The sequence below is a fragment of the Phalacrocorax carbo genome, chromosome 1 (genome assembly GCF_963921805.1).
Source record: "Phalacrocorax carbo chromosome 1, bPhaCar2.1, whole genome shotgun sequence".
Taxonomy (NCBI): Eukaryota; Metazoa; Chordata; class Aves; order Suliformes; family Phalacrocoracidae; genus Phalacrocorax; species Phalacrocorax carbo.
Genome location: NC_087513.1, coordinates 10,983,714 through 11,001,952, shown reverse-complemented (window position 1 = coordinate 11,001,952; position 18,239 = coordinate 10,983,714). Strand labels below are relative to the sequence as shown.

Below are 18,239 nucleotides of genomic sequence, written 5' to 3'. Positions count from 1 at the left end.
CCCAGTAAGTTCAGTGAATTGTAGGTGTATCAATGAGAGGAGATTGCGGCCTGACAATGGACATATCATTGTTTGTAAAAGCATAATTACTAACATCTGCCTCAGCTTATCTTTCCTTAGGAGTTTAAAAGAAAAAAAGACCAAACAGACCTTCCACACTCACAGTGAACTCTTGCTAATTATTACATTGATGCTTCCTGCTAACAAAGGTTCCACCTTAACAATTGTAAATTAAAAAAAAAAAAAAAGCCATGAAAAGCAAAAAAAATGGAAACAGAAAGATGGGGAAAAACTCACAGTCTTACACATATTTCTGCTTCCCCACTCTGTTGAATAATAATGCTCTGGACTTCTTCATAAGTTTTCCCAGTCAAGGGGATGCCATTCCATTCCAGCACCTGCATTCCTAAGAAGGCAAAACAGCATGAGGTCAAGTGCTCAGATTTTGACAAAGGCATCAGACAGACTGCTTTGACAAGATTTGATGTAAATGTTGTTTAAATGGCACAACACATCAGCAAAGCCCTTTCACTTGACGCAGATTAGACTGTTGAGTGTTACCGTCCTATCAGCTATAACTTACCAGTTGAAACAAGTCAGGGGATTAATTCCTACCTGATTCAAACTATACATGCACTCTCCATAGTCTGGGTTGTGTGATACTGAAAAACTTTTGCAATTTCAAAACATGCACACCTACCAATATGGCAAGAAACCAAAACATTACATATATCAGACATTTCCTGGCCAGCCATGGTCTTGGAAGATAACCGTTCCCTACGGTGGCACTTGCTGTTAAGAAGCCAAGCCTCGAAATGAGACTAAATCTGTGAATATGATTTGGTAATTCAAATACATTTCCTCTACTTTGTCAGTTAAGAAAATTCAACAAGATGAAGGCAGTTAGGCAAACTGATTTTAAATGAAAAATGTATCTCCACATTTCAAACATCAGCCTGGAAATATTCAGGTTTAAATTTTTCTTGTGTATCTTTTCTTATGAAAAAGTGACAAAACAGCTGAACATAATCCACTGTGGAAGACAGGAACAGAGCTATGATAAACAGGCTGAAAAATACTGTATACAGATGTAATCTGTTGTGCCTTCCAAGTATCCCAGGGCTGAGCCAGGAGACTCAATATGGAGCAAGGTATCACTATAAGGAAGTTTTATGCTCGGTATTTACAGTCAATCCCTCTATAATTCATGTGAGGTGTATTCTGATAAGATGGGAAATCTTTTGGTTGCAGTAAAATGCTTACAAAAAGCAAACTGTAGATTCATATCTGGGAGTTACAGCTCAGGTTCCAAGAGCTGCATTCATATTTTGAAGTAGTTAGTCATAAGGCTGACTTCAAAGAGATTAACTTCTCACTAATGTACATACGTCAAAATGCAAGCCTCAGGCTCTAAAGAAAAAAATTGCTTCATGGGACAAGATACTGAATTCTTAATAGTCCATTAAAAGCAATGTATTACAAAACATCTGAAAACCACATCATCCACACAGCAAGGAAAACCACACTTAGCTTGCTACCACTTACACAGATAAAACCAAGTCTTCACCTGGGTCATATTTTTATTTCAAATTCCCGTGCTGTTGCATATAACAAATAGGAAAAATAATGAAGTGAAATGTGGAGATAAACTCATAGGAAAACAAGCTGCTAAATAAAATGTCATGAGAATTGTTCATGGAATAAAGCAGATGAAATTATTTGACAATGAAAGAATATGATAAATAAAGGTTATAACTTTATATTACAAATTTTCCATAGGATTCCATGAATTAGGATTCGAAATATCAGATTTGCTCATAACTTTTCTCAGTAAGAATTTATCATTTTGTTTGCAGCAGTTTACAGAAATACAAGCTGTGCAGAATGACTAAAAAGTGATGCTCAGAAGGCAGTAAAGCCAGCTGCTTACTGCCAAAATAGATTTGTCTTTTCCTAAAATTTAGCCCCTTTCATTTACCAGCCATCATTCAAAAGCATGATCTTGCTTTTGCTTGTTAGAGCAGATCTGGTTTTAAGCTTAGTTCCTCTAGAATAAAGCAACAGTAATTATGAATAAATGAGGCTCCCCGATTTTCTGCCATACAAATATAACAGCACGCACTCTGTCTTTAGAAAGCTGCAAGAAAGGAAGGAACTGAAGTTATTTTTGTTTTCCTGTCAATGTGTGCCTTCATAATGCTATTGTGGCATAGGATGTGGAGTACGACAGTACAAACCTCTTGAGTAAGCCAAGCCAAGCCACCACTTCTATGTATTGGCAATGAACAAGAATAAAAGTGGAAAGTTCTAGAGATTTGAGAATGTGGTTAACATCCTTTTGTTTAAAAAAAAAAAAAAGCTTTGCTGACAAAATGCATCCAGCTACCATCCTATGCTTACCATATCTTGCTTGCATGGCTTCAGAAGAAAATTTACCAGGGGACCTATAAGGCTATCATCACCAACTTGCTTTAATTTAAAAGACCAGCAGGAAGAGCCTAGTTGAGTACCGCTGCAGTGCGGGGATTCAGAAATCAAGTCTCATTTCCACTGGTGAGTTTCACTACTGAATGCAATGGCACCGCAGTCACTCGCTTGGTCAGTGAGGTCAAGCACACATGAACAAAGCAGCAAACCAAAAGGAAATTGAATCTCAGCAGCCTTGGCTCACACAGAGATCCATTTTAGCTGTCAGTATAGGGGTATTCTTTTTTTTATTGGCTGCCTTGTGGATTTATGAATGTTTGAAATCAAAGCAATTTAAACATGACTTAATTGATCTGACTGATAGCCCTAGGGTCTAAGGAAAAAGTTTTTAGGCAAGAAGCTAGTTTCTTTTTTCTTAAGGAGTAACTGCTAAATAACTTTTGCTGGAAAAAACAATGTTACAAATAAAACCTTTAGAAGGAATGTTAGTCTAATCAACAAAAAAAGAAAAAGAGTACCGAGAAGTCACAGCAGACTGGTGATAAAAACATTTTTTTGCCTAAAAAGCAATCACATTCTGTAACTGGTCTTTGGTAGTCAAGACATCTTATTCACATTTCCAAAACATTGCATGTTTCAAATTACCAATTTAGTAGGCAAAAAACAAACAGGAAGATGAGAAAACTTACTTTGCTCCATGACAAATCTGCTGACTGAGGAAGAACTAGTAATTGCCCTGATAATCAAATGCGTAACTTTAACTTCTGTTAGCATCTTTTTGTTTTGTTTTGTTTTATTTGGTTGGCTACATCCTGCATTGATGGTGAGCAATAACTTATTTTTGGCAATATCAGCTCCCACAGTTAGCAGATCAGCTTTATACATCAAGACCTCCTCCCTTCTTCAGTAAGTGTGCTGACACACATGATTTGCTCAGTCTTTTTGGTGTGTACTTAACGGTGACATTTAGAGCCTGGAATCAGAAGTTGTTTATAATTTTCCACTGATTACAATGATTACAAATTATTCCAGAGAAGGAACCTGCCATGGAGATACCCACATTTAGCTAGGTTAATATCATCCTTTCCCTTAAAAAACCCATGCTACCATAACCAAAGTGATGAAATTAATCAACCAGGGATGTTGTTATATTATGGGAACATGGAGTGTACGAATCAGTGTATCTGTTGATCTGTATTTTAGTCCCCAGGTAATCATTAATGTGAACGAAACAATAGACAATGTGCTGCTGTCAGAAAAGAATGACAAAATGTGGTTTCATGTAGTGGACTGAGAAAACTGGCCAGGACTGACAAGATTAAGAACCAAGTAAGTAAAAGGTAACTCTGGCAGAGGGAAATCATGACCACCAACTCACGGACCACCGACCCAAGTAATACCACCTACTTAGAAGAAAACAATGGCAGAGGACAACTGAGCCTGCGCAGTAATTTACATATGGAGGAACGAGCAAGTTTGTACCAACCAGTAAAAAGTACAATAATGAATATGTATGAATATGTAAATTTTTGTTCTATAAATTGTACGGGAAAGGTGTGTAAGGTACGCACGTTAGGAGGAGCGATCCCCCGTGCATCCGGCGCCATGAATAAAGAATGCCTGCTCTTTAATACTAAATTGGTGTTAAAGAGTTGTTTCTGATTTTACCACGTTTTTTGGTAACACTACAGTCCTATTGTCTTGAAAGAGAGAAAGAAGCTTATTGTGTTCGTATATTCTTCCATATGCATCTGTTACTGGACATAGTTGGAGATGTTATCAAAGTCTTAGTGTACCTTTCCTCTGACACAGTTGTCATGGTGTTCTTTGTAAGTACCAAATAAATATCTCAAAGCCTCCTGTATTTGTTATAGTTGCTGCTCTCCATGCTTAAAATAAGAGGTTGCTCCTGGAGGGAGGGTCAGTTCTTATGCTGCAGAAGTGAAGAAGGGCCCACATTTCACCAAAACCTTCACGGGAAGGAGAGGGTAGAATTTTGTTGTATTGAATTATATTGCCATATTTAACACATGCAGCTTAATGCTGTTCAAGACGACCAGGCTCTTTTTAGCAACTTGTAAAGTGTTAACATTTATTATTTTTGTTTAGGCATGAGTAGGTCAATTATCTGTTAACTGATAACAATAAAACCTGAAAACTCTGCAGAACCTATTTCCTTTTTCTGACATTTTGACAAGTCATTTGACAGCTTGTGAAATGGAAGCTAAGAACTGATGAAATTTGAAATCTGCTTTTAACAGTGGGGAGTCAGGGACTATTAAGAAGTATTGCAAAATTGCAGATTGTCCAGAGACGTTATGGAGTCTCTGTCCTTGGAGGTGTTCAAAACCCAACAGGACACAGCCCTGGGCAGCCTGCTCCCACTGACCCTGCTTTGAACAGGGAGCTTGAACAGGTGATCTCCGGAGGTGTTTTCCAGCCTCAACTGTTGTGTTTTTCTGTGTTAAATAGTTAAATTTTGTTTTGTAGACTATGCTAATGTTTCATTCATATATGCTGTAGCTCTATGTATCAAACAAAGCAGAAATAGCTGATTCTAGGGATATTAGATCTGCACTGTGAAGTCCATAAATAGTTCAGAGTGCAGTTCCATGAATTAACTGATTTGGTCTACCTGAGGAATAACAAATAACTGTTCCTTATCTCTTTGAACTCCTGTATTTGAGTGGGTATGTACTCAAACTATTTATCTATTTTTTCAAGAAGAGGAGAAATATTTAGCAACAATGAAAAAGTCTGCAATATCAAATGATCAGAAATTAATTCCATGGATATTTTAAAAGTTAGGTATAATTGCGTGCTGTATCATGGCTCACAGTATTTAGGAGAAACTGAAATAAAAACAATTGTTCTTTGTTCTACTTTTTGGCACAGGTACTTTGATGTAGTTCCTGTGGGTAGACTCTGCCCTCATTAAGTAATGATTAATTAAACTCATCAACTGTTATCCTGTTAAAAACTAAATTGTAAGAAAGATCTGAGAGCTGATAAAGTGAATCATTGTATTATTGCCTCTTTTAGGAGTTATGATAATGAAAAGATATCTAAGACAGACTTACAGAGAGTGATCAAAAATACTACCCACTATGGTCTTGATCCAACTAATAACAAAATACCCTTTATTTTTGAAGTATTTTTCCTAATTTGCTATACTGTGGTGACACAGAACCCTGGACACTAAAATTGTTGCTTTTAATGGTTACCAGTGAAGATTATATGATATCATAGTTATGACTAATGCATTAACCTACAAGCATTTCAGGAGTGGATCTCTTTAGTGCATATACAATCCATGTTCATGGCCAACGGTTTGCGGACTGTTTCTTCAGAGATGTTATTCAAGGACTGTGGCGGTGACTGCTCCCTGCCACGGACACTGGTTGTCTTTCTAATTAACCCTAGCTTTGGGAATTCCATTAGCTTTACTCCTGACTTGCACTAACGCAAAACACTGATGCAAATGTTCTTTTTAAAAAAATCAGATTATTAGATACTGCCTGTTCAATAGCTTTGGACCAAATTTTGCTCTGTATTTGTGTACACTAGGAATGACACAGAGTTTAGAAATTTTATAGAAATAACAGCTTCCCTCAAATGCCAGTAATAGGAGTGATCCTGAGCTACAACCTTAGACAACTTATAATATTGTGTTTTCATATTCAGAAGGGTTTTCAGGAAAACACATGCTGCAGGAGAATACTAGATAAATGACTACTTTTTCTCTGAAGTGAATTTCATACCAGGGAAGCTGTTAAACTTGAAAACTTAAATGATTTATTTATCCACAGAAACAATATAGCAAAGCTGCAAATACCCTATGCTAGTACTTCAGAATATCTCATCTTGGACCCAGAAGAGGTACTTCTAGTTTCCTTCTCTGTAACTGGTGAGTCCTTGGCTTTACATTAAGATCTTGAGCATTGTTATTTTCATTTTCTCTGTGAAACCATGAATTTATCAGTTACTTAGCTCCCACAACTTCATCCAGAGCTGGTTGGAGAGCAGTTTGTTCCTTTATTCTGCAGCCTTGAGAGAGAAGCTGACTATATGGTATGAAAACGCAATTGAAAGAAGGGGAAACAGAACAAAATAACTAAAGTGTCAATGATCTCTTTGGGGGTTGGGCATGGCCTGGATTTAGAAAGGCTATAGCATCTGTCCCCACATCCATCCCAGACATTCTTGTATAATTTATTTCTTTATGTCTGCTTTTTTATTAGTGATCAAGGGCAGAAATATTTCTTTGCTTCATGATGAAATTGCAAGAATATGTAGATAAAAATCTATTTGAAGAGCTCCTACTCTGCTTGGATGGCTGCTCTCAATAAATACATCCTTCATCCCACTACCTGGGTGATAAAGCTGTCCTGTTTAACTGAATGTGTTTGTATATATAACATTTCTATTGATAAAAAAGCACAAAACAAATTACAAAATAATAACATGATTAAAGTTGAAATTGAAAGGAATCTAAAAATCATAAAGGGATCTTATTTCTCTGGAGGCCCAACATAGTTGCTTCAAATACAGAAATACTAAACTGAGCCAATGAACACCTCTTGAATTTTATTCCCATCTGTACCACAACATGCACTATTAGAAAATTAATCTTAGTCACTTTACATACACTGTATGTATGTATGCAGTCTCCTGTTATACTGCAGTCTCCTATTTGATATGCCCAAGGCACCTGAGAAGTGGTAAAACTGTTGTTTGCTGTGTCGCTAAGAGTTTGTAATCGCTTCCAAAAAATCAGACTACATACGTATAAAAACTATTATCTTTCCAATTTTTAGATTCTCAGAGGTGCTCTCCTACTGGAATTTAGAAAGGTCTAGACATTACAATATTAGAATAGAACCTCTGGTTTTGGTTACACCACAATTATACACACAGATTGCTGGGGTTTAGTCTCTGCTTCTTCATAGCCTGTATTGTTTATTTTTATGCAAAATAAACATGTCCATTTGAGTTGCATTTTTCACTGGTCCAATGCTCGCACAGGAAAAGAAAATTGGATTCTCTAGGCTAGGAGCTTCAGTTAGTAGAATGTGAATATTAGTGTCTCTATATTTCATAGCAGAATTAAAATTCAGAAACATTTCTTTGAAATCCCAGAAAGTGCTATAAAAGTTAAATGTGCACTTAGAAAAAGGAGAAACAATATCAACTTGCAGTCTGACATTCAACATTAAATTACATTATGGTTTGTGTTCTCCAGTTATTTTTGTTTTATTTCTAAACTTTTCTTATGGTTAAAAACAGACTGATGAAAGTCAATGTGTTAATGTATTTCCCTGTACTGCTGGGCATGAGTCACACCAGAACTCATTATTTTTTGTGGGCACCTTAACTTCCTCTCCCATTCATCATTTGCACCCAGGCTGAATATTTTCTATTTTCCATTATTACAATAATTGTTATATAGACAACACTCACAATTCTTAAAAATGGATATGTTGTTCATCAAATAGAAATGATATAATGGACCTGCCTATGCCTCAGGGCTGCTATGCTGCTACTATGAAAGGGCATTTATAGAAGTACAGCCAGAGCAAATCAACCTTGTATTTACAGGCAGTTACGGGATGTTATGAACCACTGATTGGTACAGGTGCAGTTATCAACCCAATACCAAACACTGCTCTAATTTAGTCTGCCTTAGCCTATATATATTGGCACATGATTCTGTAGATCACCCTTCAGTTTGAACTATGCTAGGGCAGCAAGTAATGATCTGCATGTATTTGTATGACTTGAATTGAAGCTCTTGGCAAGTTAAATGAAGATTAGAGTTACTGTTTATGAAAATAACTCTTGTATAAATGATAAATGTATAGTGCTTTCACCACTGCTATATCTTCAAACATTATATTACATTGGAATTACAGACAGACGATCAGTTATACCATGCTGAACAAAATGCTGTGGTGCGTTGTAAGCATTCAGTGTTTCAGAAAAATAAATGCTTTTCAAAATATACTGGTCACTGAAGCTACAGAACATAGTGTATTTACTGTGCTTTCAGTAATGTCACATGAAAGATTAGAATGATTTTGCCAGAGAGATGAGCTCCATGTAGAGAGCTTTAATTTAACAGAATGTCTCAAACTTTTCATTAACTGGTTGTGTTCAAAAAAAATCCACTTCTAAAAGTAGTTTACTATGAATTCAGATTTTTAAAAAAATAATTGTAGTAATATATAGATGGTAGAATTTAAAAGTCTGTTTAATTAAGAGTCACCTAAAGATTCACCTAAAGATCAGCAAACAATGCGACTGCAGGAATTTCTCTTTGCTGTCTCCTTCATGAGTGGCAAATAAATTAAAAATATTATTTTTGTGGGGGGTTAATGCCAGGTATGGATTTAGACTAGTATATCCCTGTTTGCTTTCAACATATATCAATATTGGTGCATTCAGAATTCAGTGGGGCTTTTTTCAATTTCCATTTTTGAGGAAAAAATTATTCTCTTTTACACAAATGGAGTTTTCTTAGTCCAGCTTCTATCCATTACAGCTGAGAATGGAGTGATATTTGGTTTTGAAATTTTCTTTTGGAGGGGCAAGAGGGACATGTCATGAGATACAAGCATAGAGTTCTTGTGGAAGTTAGAAGAATCACTCTCTCTGTATTACTTCATTTCTAGCCTCCTTAAGAGTATAAATTACTACAGAAAACATGTCAAAGTCTATATAAAACATTGTTCTATTGTCAAAACAATTGGACTCTAGGCACAACTCTTAATTCAGATTAAAAAAAATTGACATAACTTATTAGTGTTAATTTTTTTATACTTCCAAATAATAATACAAAAACCTCTAATGCTCTGTGTTCTATGGAGGAGGAGTGAAATTACCCACACCTCATGCAGGACGAGGCCCATTGGCTGCTGCTAAGAAACCCATGGCCTCATCTTCCCTTTAAAAAGGTGAATCTCTGCCAAGATCAAGCTCAACACAGTGGATTCAAGCCAGACACAGACTCTCCAGACCCAGTAGTGCTGGTGTCTATACGTCAATGGAAGATTTATTCATGACATTCTGTTCTGCCTCCTGTCTCTTCTCCATCACTTCTCTTCCTTCAACCAAAATATCGCCCATTAATGAAAGAACATGGCACATATTGTGTTCAGACCAGTTATCTTAGCTACATCAAAGAAAGAGTAAATGCATAGCACTCTGTGGTATCCTAGTTGCCACTCAAGTGGCAAGAAAAACTGAGGCGAGGGAGAGAAACTTACCAAGATTAGGGTCTCAGCTCTATAAAGCAGAGCTACATAATAGAAACCTTAAGACTAGTATGAATGAAATATCAGTGGGACTTTATGTATATAGGACTTCCAGAAGGAATGGTGGAGGAAGGAAAAGCTGATTCATGGCACATAGTTTAGCAGGTCATAGGTTAGCAGGTCATCAAGACTGCAACACCTTTATGTATGGCTTCTCACCACACTTAGCTCAGGAAAGGGAAAACAACCTAAAAAAGACAGGGCAGAGCCACACTTGAGCAAATGACTGGCTAAACCAAAGTGCAGCCTGAAACCATGAGGAGACAATGGCAGGCAGATAAAGAACAGGACTAAGACCACAAGACCCCAATATAAGGAAAAAAGAGTCAGAAAGTAACCCAGCAATGTTTTCCAGTGACACACAGATGTATGGGGTAGAGAAACAAAAGATCACAATCACTACCAGCTTCTAAAAGTGTGCAAAAGGCACCTCTAAGACCACCACATGGTTGCCAACTTAACAACAGAATCACAGGCTGGAAGGGACCTCAGGGATCATCTAGTCCAACCTTTCTAGGAAGAGCAGAGTCTAAACAAGATGGCTCAGCACCCTGTCCAGACGACTCTTGAAGGTGTCCAGTGTGGCCGAGTCAACCACTTCCCTGGGGAGATTATTCCAATGGTGACTGTCCTCACTGTGAAAAATTTCCCTCTGGTGTCCAGTCAGAATCTCCCCAAGAGCAACTTGTGTCCATTCCCCCTTGTCCTCTCCTGTGATTCTGTGTTTCTGTGAACCCAGAGGATATGAAGAAGAAGAAGACCCAGCAGCTGGCACCCCGTACTCTCTGGACATACCACTTGCACACAGACATCCTGGTGCTTGGGGGAACATGGGTATGACAGAATGGGTTTATTTAGAAAGCACAACAGAGAAATAACACTAATCCAAAAGAAAAGTTACTCTTAACTGAGGACCCTCAACCTGCTGCCTCTGTTAGGTTCCCTGAAGAGGCTTTTCTGATACAGATCTGCTCTGCCCTGGGGGTCTACCCTTGCTCAATGAAGCCCTGGCTGGTCTCCAGCAATGTCACCACTGAGGGACTAGAGTCCAATTCAGAAATAATGGAATTATTGGGATAGTTTAAACACTGAAAGCATGCTAGGAATGAGCAAAGGCCACGCTTATGCATTGGATGGCAATGCGGCAATGAGGCAATGCTACTTAAGGTCATATACAAACAGGAACAGAATTTTTTTTGTGATTCACAGTAAGTAAACACCACTGTTCAAGTAAAAAGTGAAGCCTTTTTAATGAGAATGACTGAAGACTTTAAAATACCACCCTGTCGTACAAGATAGAGTGAGGTCTTTACTTGATGTGTTCTAATAGGAGTCACCCTGTCAGATAATCATCCTCTATACACTGGGGGTAATTTTACAGTTCTGACACTGTGTGATTATTCAAATATAAAGTAAAATTTACTATTATCTCATTTGTGAGAGTCATATAACCTGAAAACTAAGGAAACTGAATTCAAACTGCGGCCATTGCTATGCAGTTCTCGTCTTCTGTATGTATCTATTTTTCAACTGTATATGTATGACTTTCCTTTTAAGAAAAGTTCTGGGAAATTATGCTCTTCATAATGTATTGGGTATGGCAAATCCATGATATTATCTTGGAACCAACATGGTCATGTTCTAATTCAAGCTGAGCTAAATTTTTCAGTCACACATTGAGTTTTCAGATAGATGGATTCAATGTCATTGAAGTTACTTAAAAACTAATTTAAAATTTTTGGCATTGTTATAGCTGGAGAAATGAAGTGATTCTTTATCTTTTTTTCAAAATAAATAGCTTTTTAATTTCAAAAGGATTTTTCAATCCTACATTTTTAATTTGATGTAATATTTAGTTTGAAACTGAAGCAACTTCAGCTCCCTTTTTTTTCAGGAAGAAAAATCTGTTTAATAAGAAATCCAACTTCTAGTTTTATGCTAACATAGATGTAGGCACAGGGGAAAGAGCACAGCCATGCCAAAATATGGTAGTGATGTAGGGTTTGCTCCTTTTTTGTTTTAAAGAAAGGAGGCTGCTTTGGGTGGGGTTTTTTGTTTGTTTCTTTCTTTTTTCTCACGTTTTCCATCTTTTCATGGACATTTTTATCACCAACAACAATAATTTGGTATCACTAGGAAGTACTAGAGTAGAACAGATTTTAAATTACAGCATAAATAGATCTGTTTGCAAGTTCTTAGTGGTGTCTTCTGAGGTGGAAATAGATGCTCTAATATTTAACCAAATAAATAAATACCACTGCAGAAATTTGACTAGATGTGCCAGTTAACTAATTTAGGAAAAAATATTTTATACAACAGCTTCTAAGCAAGAGGTATTGGTTCTTCTACAGGGAATGGTAACGTATTCACAGAGATTAAGAAACTCCTCATTTCCCATGAGACATCAAAATATTTTCCCTTCATAGAGTTGCCAGAACTATAGAATGCTAGTTATTGGAATGATTTTCTTTTAACCAACATTTGCTATGCTTCTCTTGTAGAGGTTGGCTTGATGTTTGTACAAATTTCTGACATATAGCATGCCCATGGCTGTAGGACCAAAGTAGAAAGTATGTGGAGCAGATTTATTTGATTACTGGCTGATTTCAACAATCAATCTGAACCACAGGTGAAAATGCATATAATTATAATTTTTTTCATCAAATTTTGAACATATTTAGAGTAATAAAGAAAAGGCCATGGATAGCAGTATCCATATCTGCAGGAAAGAACTGTCATGCACACAAACAAAATCTCCTTTTTAGTTTTCCCTTGTTTTGAGCTCAGAGCCAATGTGCCAATTTCTAGCTGTTTAAAGGTAAGTGTTTTCACGTGGTAATTCTCTAGGATTTTTGAGTAGTGAATGAATGAAGAGAGGCAGGCTCCTTTTATGATGGGTCATCTCAACAGACATCTGTTTGGAATAAGTTGAATCATGTCCCTTGGGGTACCCTTCTTTCACTTGCGGTTAGAAAAGGAGCCCATAATAAAGCTTAGGTAAGCTATTTACTTTTCAGACACCTAAAAATATGTGCATTGATTCCCCCATTTGTCATCTAAAATTATAAATCTATCCTAGAGACAGAAATTGACTTTTATTTTTCTTTTCAATTTAGCAAATGGCAGCTGTACCTTATCAAAAATAAGAAGAGCAAACAAGGATAGTGTACCTCAAGTGAAGGGCATTAATAGGGCACCATCAGAGACTGAGTAGTAGTTCTGCCTCTGCTACAGCCAGCCAGGTGACCACCACAGCCAAGCAAATTAGTGCCTTTGTGCTTCAGTTTCTTTATGTGTTAAAAATGCATGGTGGAAATAATGGTATTGTACATTAATTTTGAGATTTGCGAGCAACAACTGCTATTATTAAAGCTAAGTGTGTTTGTGCATCAGAAACCTTGCTAATATCACTAGAGTTGTAGGAGATAGTACTTGTGAAGCATTAAGGGCTGGGTATTAACTCTTAAACTTTCATATCCCTATAATTCATTCATTAAGGATTTTAGTGAAAAATGTTAGGATTATTCAATTTAAGATGTACAGGTTACATATCTGCTAGACAAACCACAGATACTAAAAGTTACCAGGTAGCAATGGCTGGCACTTTTAACAGTAAAGTTGAATAAATGTTTTCAATAAATATTTGTTCTTTCAACAACCCATTCAGCCTTGTGAATAAATGATGTAGGATTAGGTCCATGATTATGTCATTCTCTGTAGGGTTCTCTAATAGAAATTTGAATGCACAGTTACTGAAGTTATACTGTACATTCAAGATGTGATAGTGATTACCTGGCAGCTAATATCTAATCAGCTTACATGGGTACTCATGTAAGATTTTAAAAGCAGGCCCTATTGCTTTTACTGTAACAGTTTTTCATATTTTAATAAGCTTTTTTACTATATTATAATAAGCATTTAGAGCTCAAGTCACAGCTTAAGAACTTGATAGGAGAACCAGCAACCAGGTGAAAATAGAAAAAAACAGCCTGTGAAGACCAAGAACTAATCAACTCTATGCCAGATAGGGTAGGAGAGAAGCTACAGGAAAGGAGCAAAGTAATAAAACAGTAACACAACTATGTTCTTGTTTGACTGTTCCATACTGGTGGGTCTTACTATTGCCATCAAATTCTGATTCAAAAGTTGGATCTACATTATTCCCAGGAGATAAAAGTAGCACTTTTTTTGACATGTGCATGAGTTCCTTTTCACGGCAGCTTTGCAATAATAATTTCAATAGCAAATCCCTGACAGCAGCAGGTTCTTGGAGGGAACTTAAATGTGTGATTCTTTTTTATTGGTTTTAATAGAATTAGAAAAACTACTTAGTATTATCATAGGCAAAAATAGCTTAAATAGCTTAAATAGCTTAAATTGTGAATGCTAGCATGAGGCAGATAACTCTTAGTCAGAAGTAGCTACTTGCTAACTGCAGCCAGTATGTTCTGGTTTGAAATACCGATAACACCTGGACTAAAGCAAAGTGACCCGTCCTGAGTCCTCCTATTAACAAGGAGAAATGAGACATAACTGCCAGTTAGCAGACTGATCACACGATGTGCTTCTGCACATAGACCGTTTTGATTGAGGAAACCTAGGGACTAGTGGGTCCAGAAAGAAGAGGAGGTGCTTAAAAGGAGGGCTCCCAAAAAGAAGTGGCCTTGGAAAGGAGAAGGGGGCCTGGAAAAAAGAAGGTGAAGATCCAGGCTGGAGGAGAGATCTGGGAAGTGGGGCAGACCCTGGAGGTCAAGGAGATGGATGGAGACGAGTGCCGGGGGCCACCCAGGGACCATGGCAAGGGATGCCTAAGACTGGCACCTGCGAGCAGTGGCACAACAGGAGCCAACACGATGTCCTGCCCGACCATCCCAGGCAGCGGGTAGTGGAAGGGAAGGTGCGACCTTCTGAATGTGGTGCTGGGCTGGTAGCGAGTGAACATGAGAACAGGGCAGGGCAAGGACCCTGCTCTCCTTTGGTATCAAACAAAGCTCCATGTCCAGGTACCCTGCAGACAGGCATTTGTGGTCTTGCATGTGAAAAGTAGAAGGCAACTAAGGATAACCCAGTCAGAACAACCGATCACATTATGTTCATTGCCCGCTGGCTTTGGTAAGCCAATGTATGTATTTATTTGTTTATTTTAAATCCTTGAAGATAAGGGCAAATTCAAGGTAGCTTTCGCATGTGTACTGGTTAGCAGCAGCTTCTATTTCTTCTCATTATCTACACTAAAACAAATGATCTCTCACCAGCCAGTGTCTGTATACTTGTGTGTTTCTTAGGATCATCATTAATGTACTGAATTTGCCATGTAAACATCAGGAAGACAAAACAAGTGAATGATACTATATTCCCTTACTGATAATGATAGCACTAGAAATATTATTCATGCCCGCATAGGGGAAGCAGTTTCGCCCGGGGGGAAGCTGCTGTTACCCCAACGATGACAACAGCCACAAGAAGGCCCTGCTTGCTGACAAGCACAAGGAGGACAGGGCTGGTAGTTTCAGGGCTTATTTTGAAGTCTGAAGGCACTTTGGAGCTCTTTTGCTAGAATAATGCAGCACATCAAAACTTATAGGGAATAATACGGTCTATGAGATCTGGTTTAAGACTTCTTGGGTCAAAGGATGAGGAGTTGGACTTGATGAAACTATGGCTAGGAAAGGAAGGGAAGGTATTGGAAGGATGTGTCCGCAGCCGCAGTGCTGTGTGCCGATGGTGCAGTGCAAGCACCCATTCTGCTGTTTCTGCTGCTGCATGGCAATCAATAATTGCCACCTATACAGGCAACTTCTTTCACTGTAGCAACAACAGTAATAAGCCTGTCTATTTTGATGCTCTGAAAGTCTCAATTTAGCAACTACACGCTAGCCCTACAACAACTTCTGCCCCTATTTCTTAAAACTTGTGTGTCTTAATTATGCATCAAAAGTACATTCTGTTGAGAAGGACCTGGGAGTGCTGGTGGACAAAAAAGGTGACCATGAGCCAAAAATGTGCCCTTGTGGCCAAGAAGGCCAACAGTATCCTGGAATGCATTAAAAGGACTGTGGCCAGCAGATCGAGAGAGGTTATCCTCTCCCTCTACTCTGCCCTAGTGAGAACATACTTGGAGTGCTGTGTCCAGTTTTGGGCCCCCCAGTTTAAGAAGGATGTGGAACTCCTTGGGCAAGTCCAGTGGAGAGCTACCAAGATGATCAGGGGGCTGGAGCATCTCTCTTATGAGGAAAGGCTGAGAGACGTGGGTTTGTTCAGCCTGAAGAAGAGAAGACTGAGGGGGAATTTCATCAATACCTATAAATATCTAAAAGGTGGGTGTCAGGATGATGGGACTAGGCTCTTTTCATCAGTGCCCAATGACAGGGCAAGGGGCAATGGGCACAAGCTGGAACACAGGAAGTTCCACCTAAATATGAGAAAAAAACCCTTTCCTGTGAGGGTGCCAGAGCAGTGGCACAGGCTGCCCAGGGAGGCTGTGGAGTCTCCTTCCCTGGAGACATTCACACCCCACCTGGACGCGTTCCTGTGCCCCCTGCTCTGGGTGTGCCTGCTCAAGCAGGGGGGTTGGACAAGATGATCTCCAGAGCTACCTTCCAACCCCTACCATTCTGTGATTCTGTGATTTAAACACTGAACCATTACTGGATTCTCAGCACTGCATCCTCACTTCTTCACTGGATATTGCAATGGCCTATTCCCATTCAAAAACATGCCCCAAGTGTGATATCAAGCATTATTTTTAAACTGCTAAATATAAGTGTTAAACTGACATTTCAACTTTGTAGACTCAAGCTCAAATGTGTATTATAGGTCAACAAGGACAAAGGAGTTTGATCATTTCACTATTTAATCTTTTAAGACTGCTTTCATTTCAGTAAAGCTATTCTACAGGTCAAAATCTTTTTCCCAGGACTGATCTATTAAAATTGTTAGTGTCAAACAATGTAAGAGAATAAAACAATTGTCTCTGTTTCTTTACACCAAACTATTAAATATTCTTTCCCAGGCAAAAGGAGGAAAAATAGGTGTTGTATTTAACTGAATAAAAATTACATATTTTCTTCCTTCTAGAAAAAGCACCCTCCCCTCAAAACTGAGCAATTACATCTGTGAAATACGGTGAATCAGTTATGTAACAACAGGTGTAAATAAGGTAAAAATATATGCAAGCAGTAAAAAATTCCAGCTGAAACTATAAATCTGACAAACATACTGAATACAATAAAAGAGCAAAGCACAAATAATATTGTATGCTTTAGAGATGAAAGAGTTTGAGCTATTCTCCTTGGGTAAAAAGTATCCAAGGAATTGCTAAATTGCCTATTAACTCATCACCATTTCAAAGGCATTTCTTTATCTTCACCAAAACTAATAATTATTTTCTCTAAAAATAATGAACCAGATTCATCTAATTTGATTATTTTTTACAGATGATAATAAATATTGTCTTGAATGTATACAACAAATTTTAAAGTAAATAATAAAAAGCCCAGTCACTTTCCCCAGTTCATTCCAAAGTTTGAGGCAATAGAAATATAATTGCCAATTGTATTTCTTCTTTGCCAGCTGCCTGGAGGCCTGCGGGGCCACTCCTAATCATACTGTTTCTCTCTCTCTTCACAGGCAAATGAACACAACTGAACCCATATTGCATCCTGAAGACCTATAAATGCAAACTGCAGATGGAAACTTGGTTTCATTCACATATGCACCTCTTCAAAGCATGTGCTTTTACAAATTGAAATTCATCAAACTGAGCTTGACTTTACTTTTTCTTCCACTGAATTCAGTGACAGTTGAGAACTGGGCATGATGTCCAAATGACAATTCTAATACTAATGCTCACATTCTAGCTGTGGATGATGCTACCGGGAGGACAGGCTCAAATAAGCAAAAGGAGCTATTGTCCCATACAACGTACAGTTACTCTGTGGAAGGCCATTCTGCTTGAAGTCTAAGTATAGACTAGACAAGAGCATGCAGGAAAAACTCCCCATGGATTACCAAGTAGAAGACATCATGTTGTACACTTGCCTAGGGAGTTCCTGAGTCATATAGTCTGTCATAGATGTATATATGACCATATGACTACATTTATGACTATATCTGTATGTGTGCGTGTGTACAAACATATATAATCATACAGACACTTACATATGTACATCGATATATATATCACATATATGTTTAATTTACTGTTTCTGTGTCATGTTAGGTGGTTTATCTGATCAAATAGAGATACTTTTATAGTTTTTTACTGTTTTGCTTTCTGAAGTACATGACAATCAGGTCATCACTAACAGCTTTTGCAGGAATAAAAATTGTTTGCAGCATTGTTCATTATGACAGTCATTGTGCTAGTGGTGGTGTAGTCCAACTCCTTTTTCCTAGTATACTTTGTAAGTGTACACATGCTGATATAAACCCCATGGGCTAAAGCAATATTTTGTTGACATAGTCAAGATTTCTACTATGAGAGAGAGCTATGTCCAT

General features: G+C 37.8%; 1 protein-coding gene across 1 annotated transcript in view; it reads right to left on the bottom strand.

Annotated features, from left to right (window-relative positions):
* PCLO (piccolo presynaptic cytomatrix protein) overlaps positions 1-18,239 on the bottom strand; it is a 367,600-nt gene that overhangs the window by 90,554 nt on the left and 258,807 nt on the right. The window contains exon 11 of the mRNA XM_064443829.1: positions 298-406. Coding sequence (XP_064299899.1) covers positions 298-406 — 109 coding nt within the window. The remainder of the gene's footprint in view (positions 1-297; positions 407-18,239) is intronic.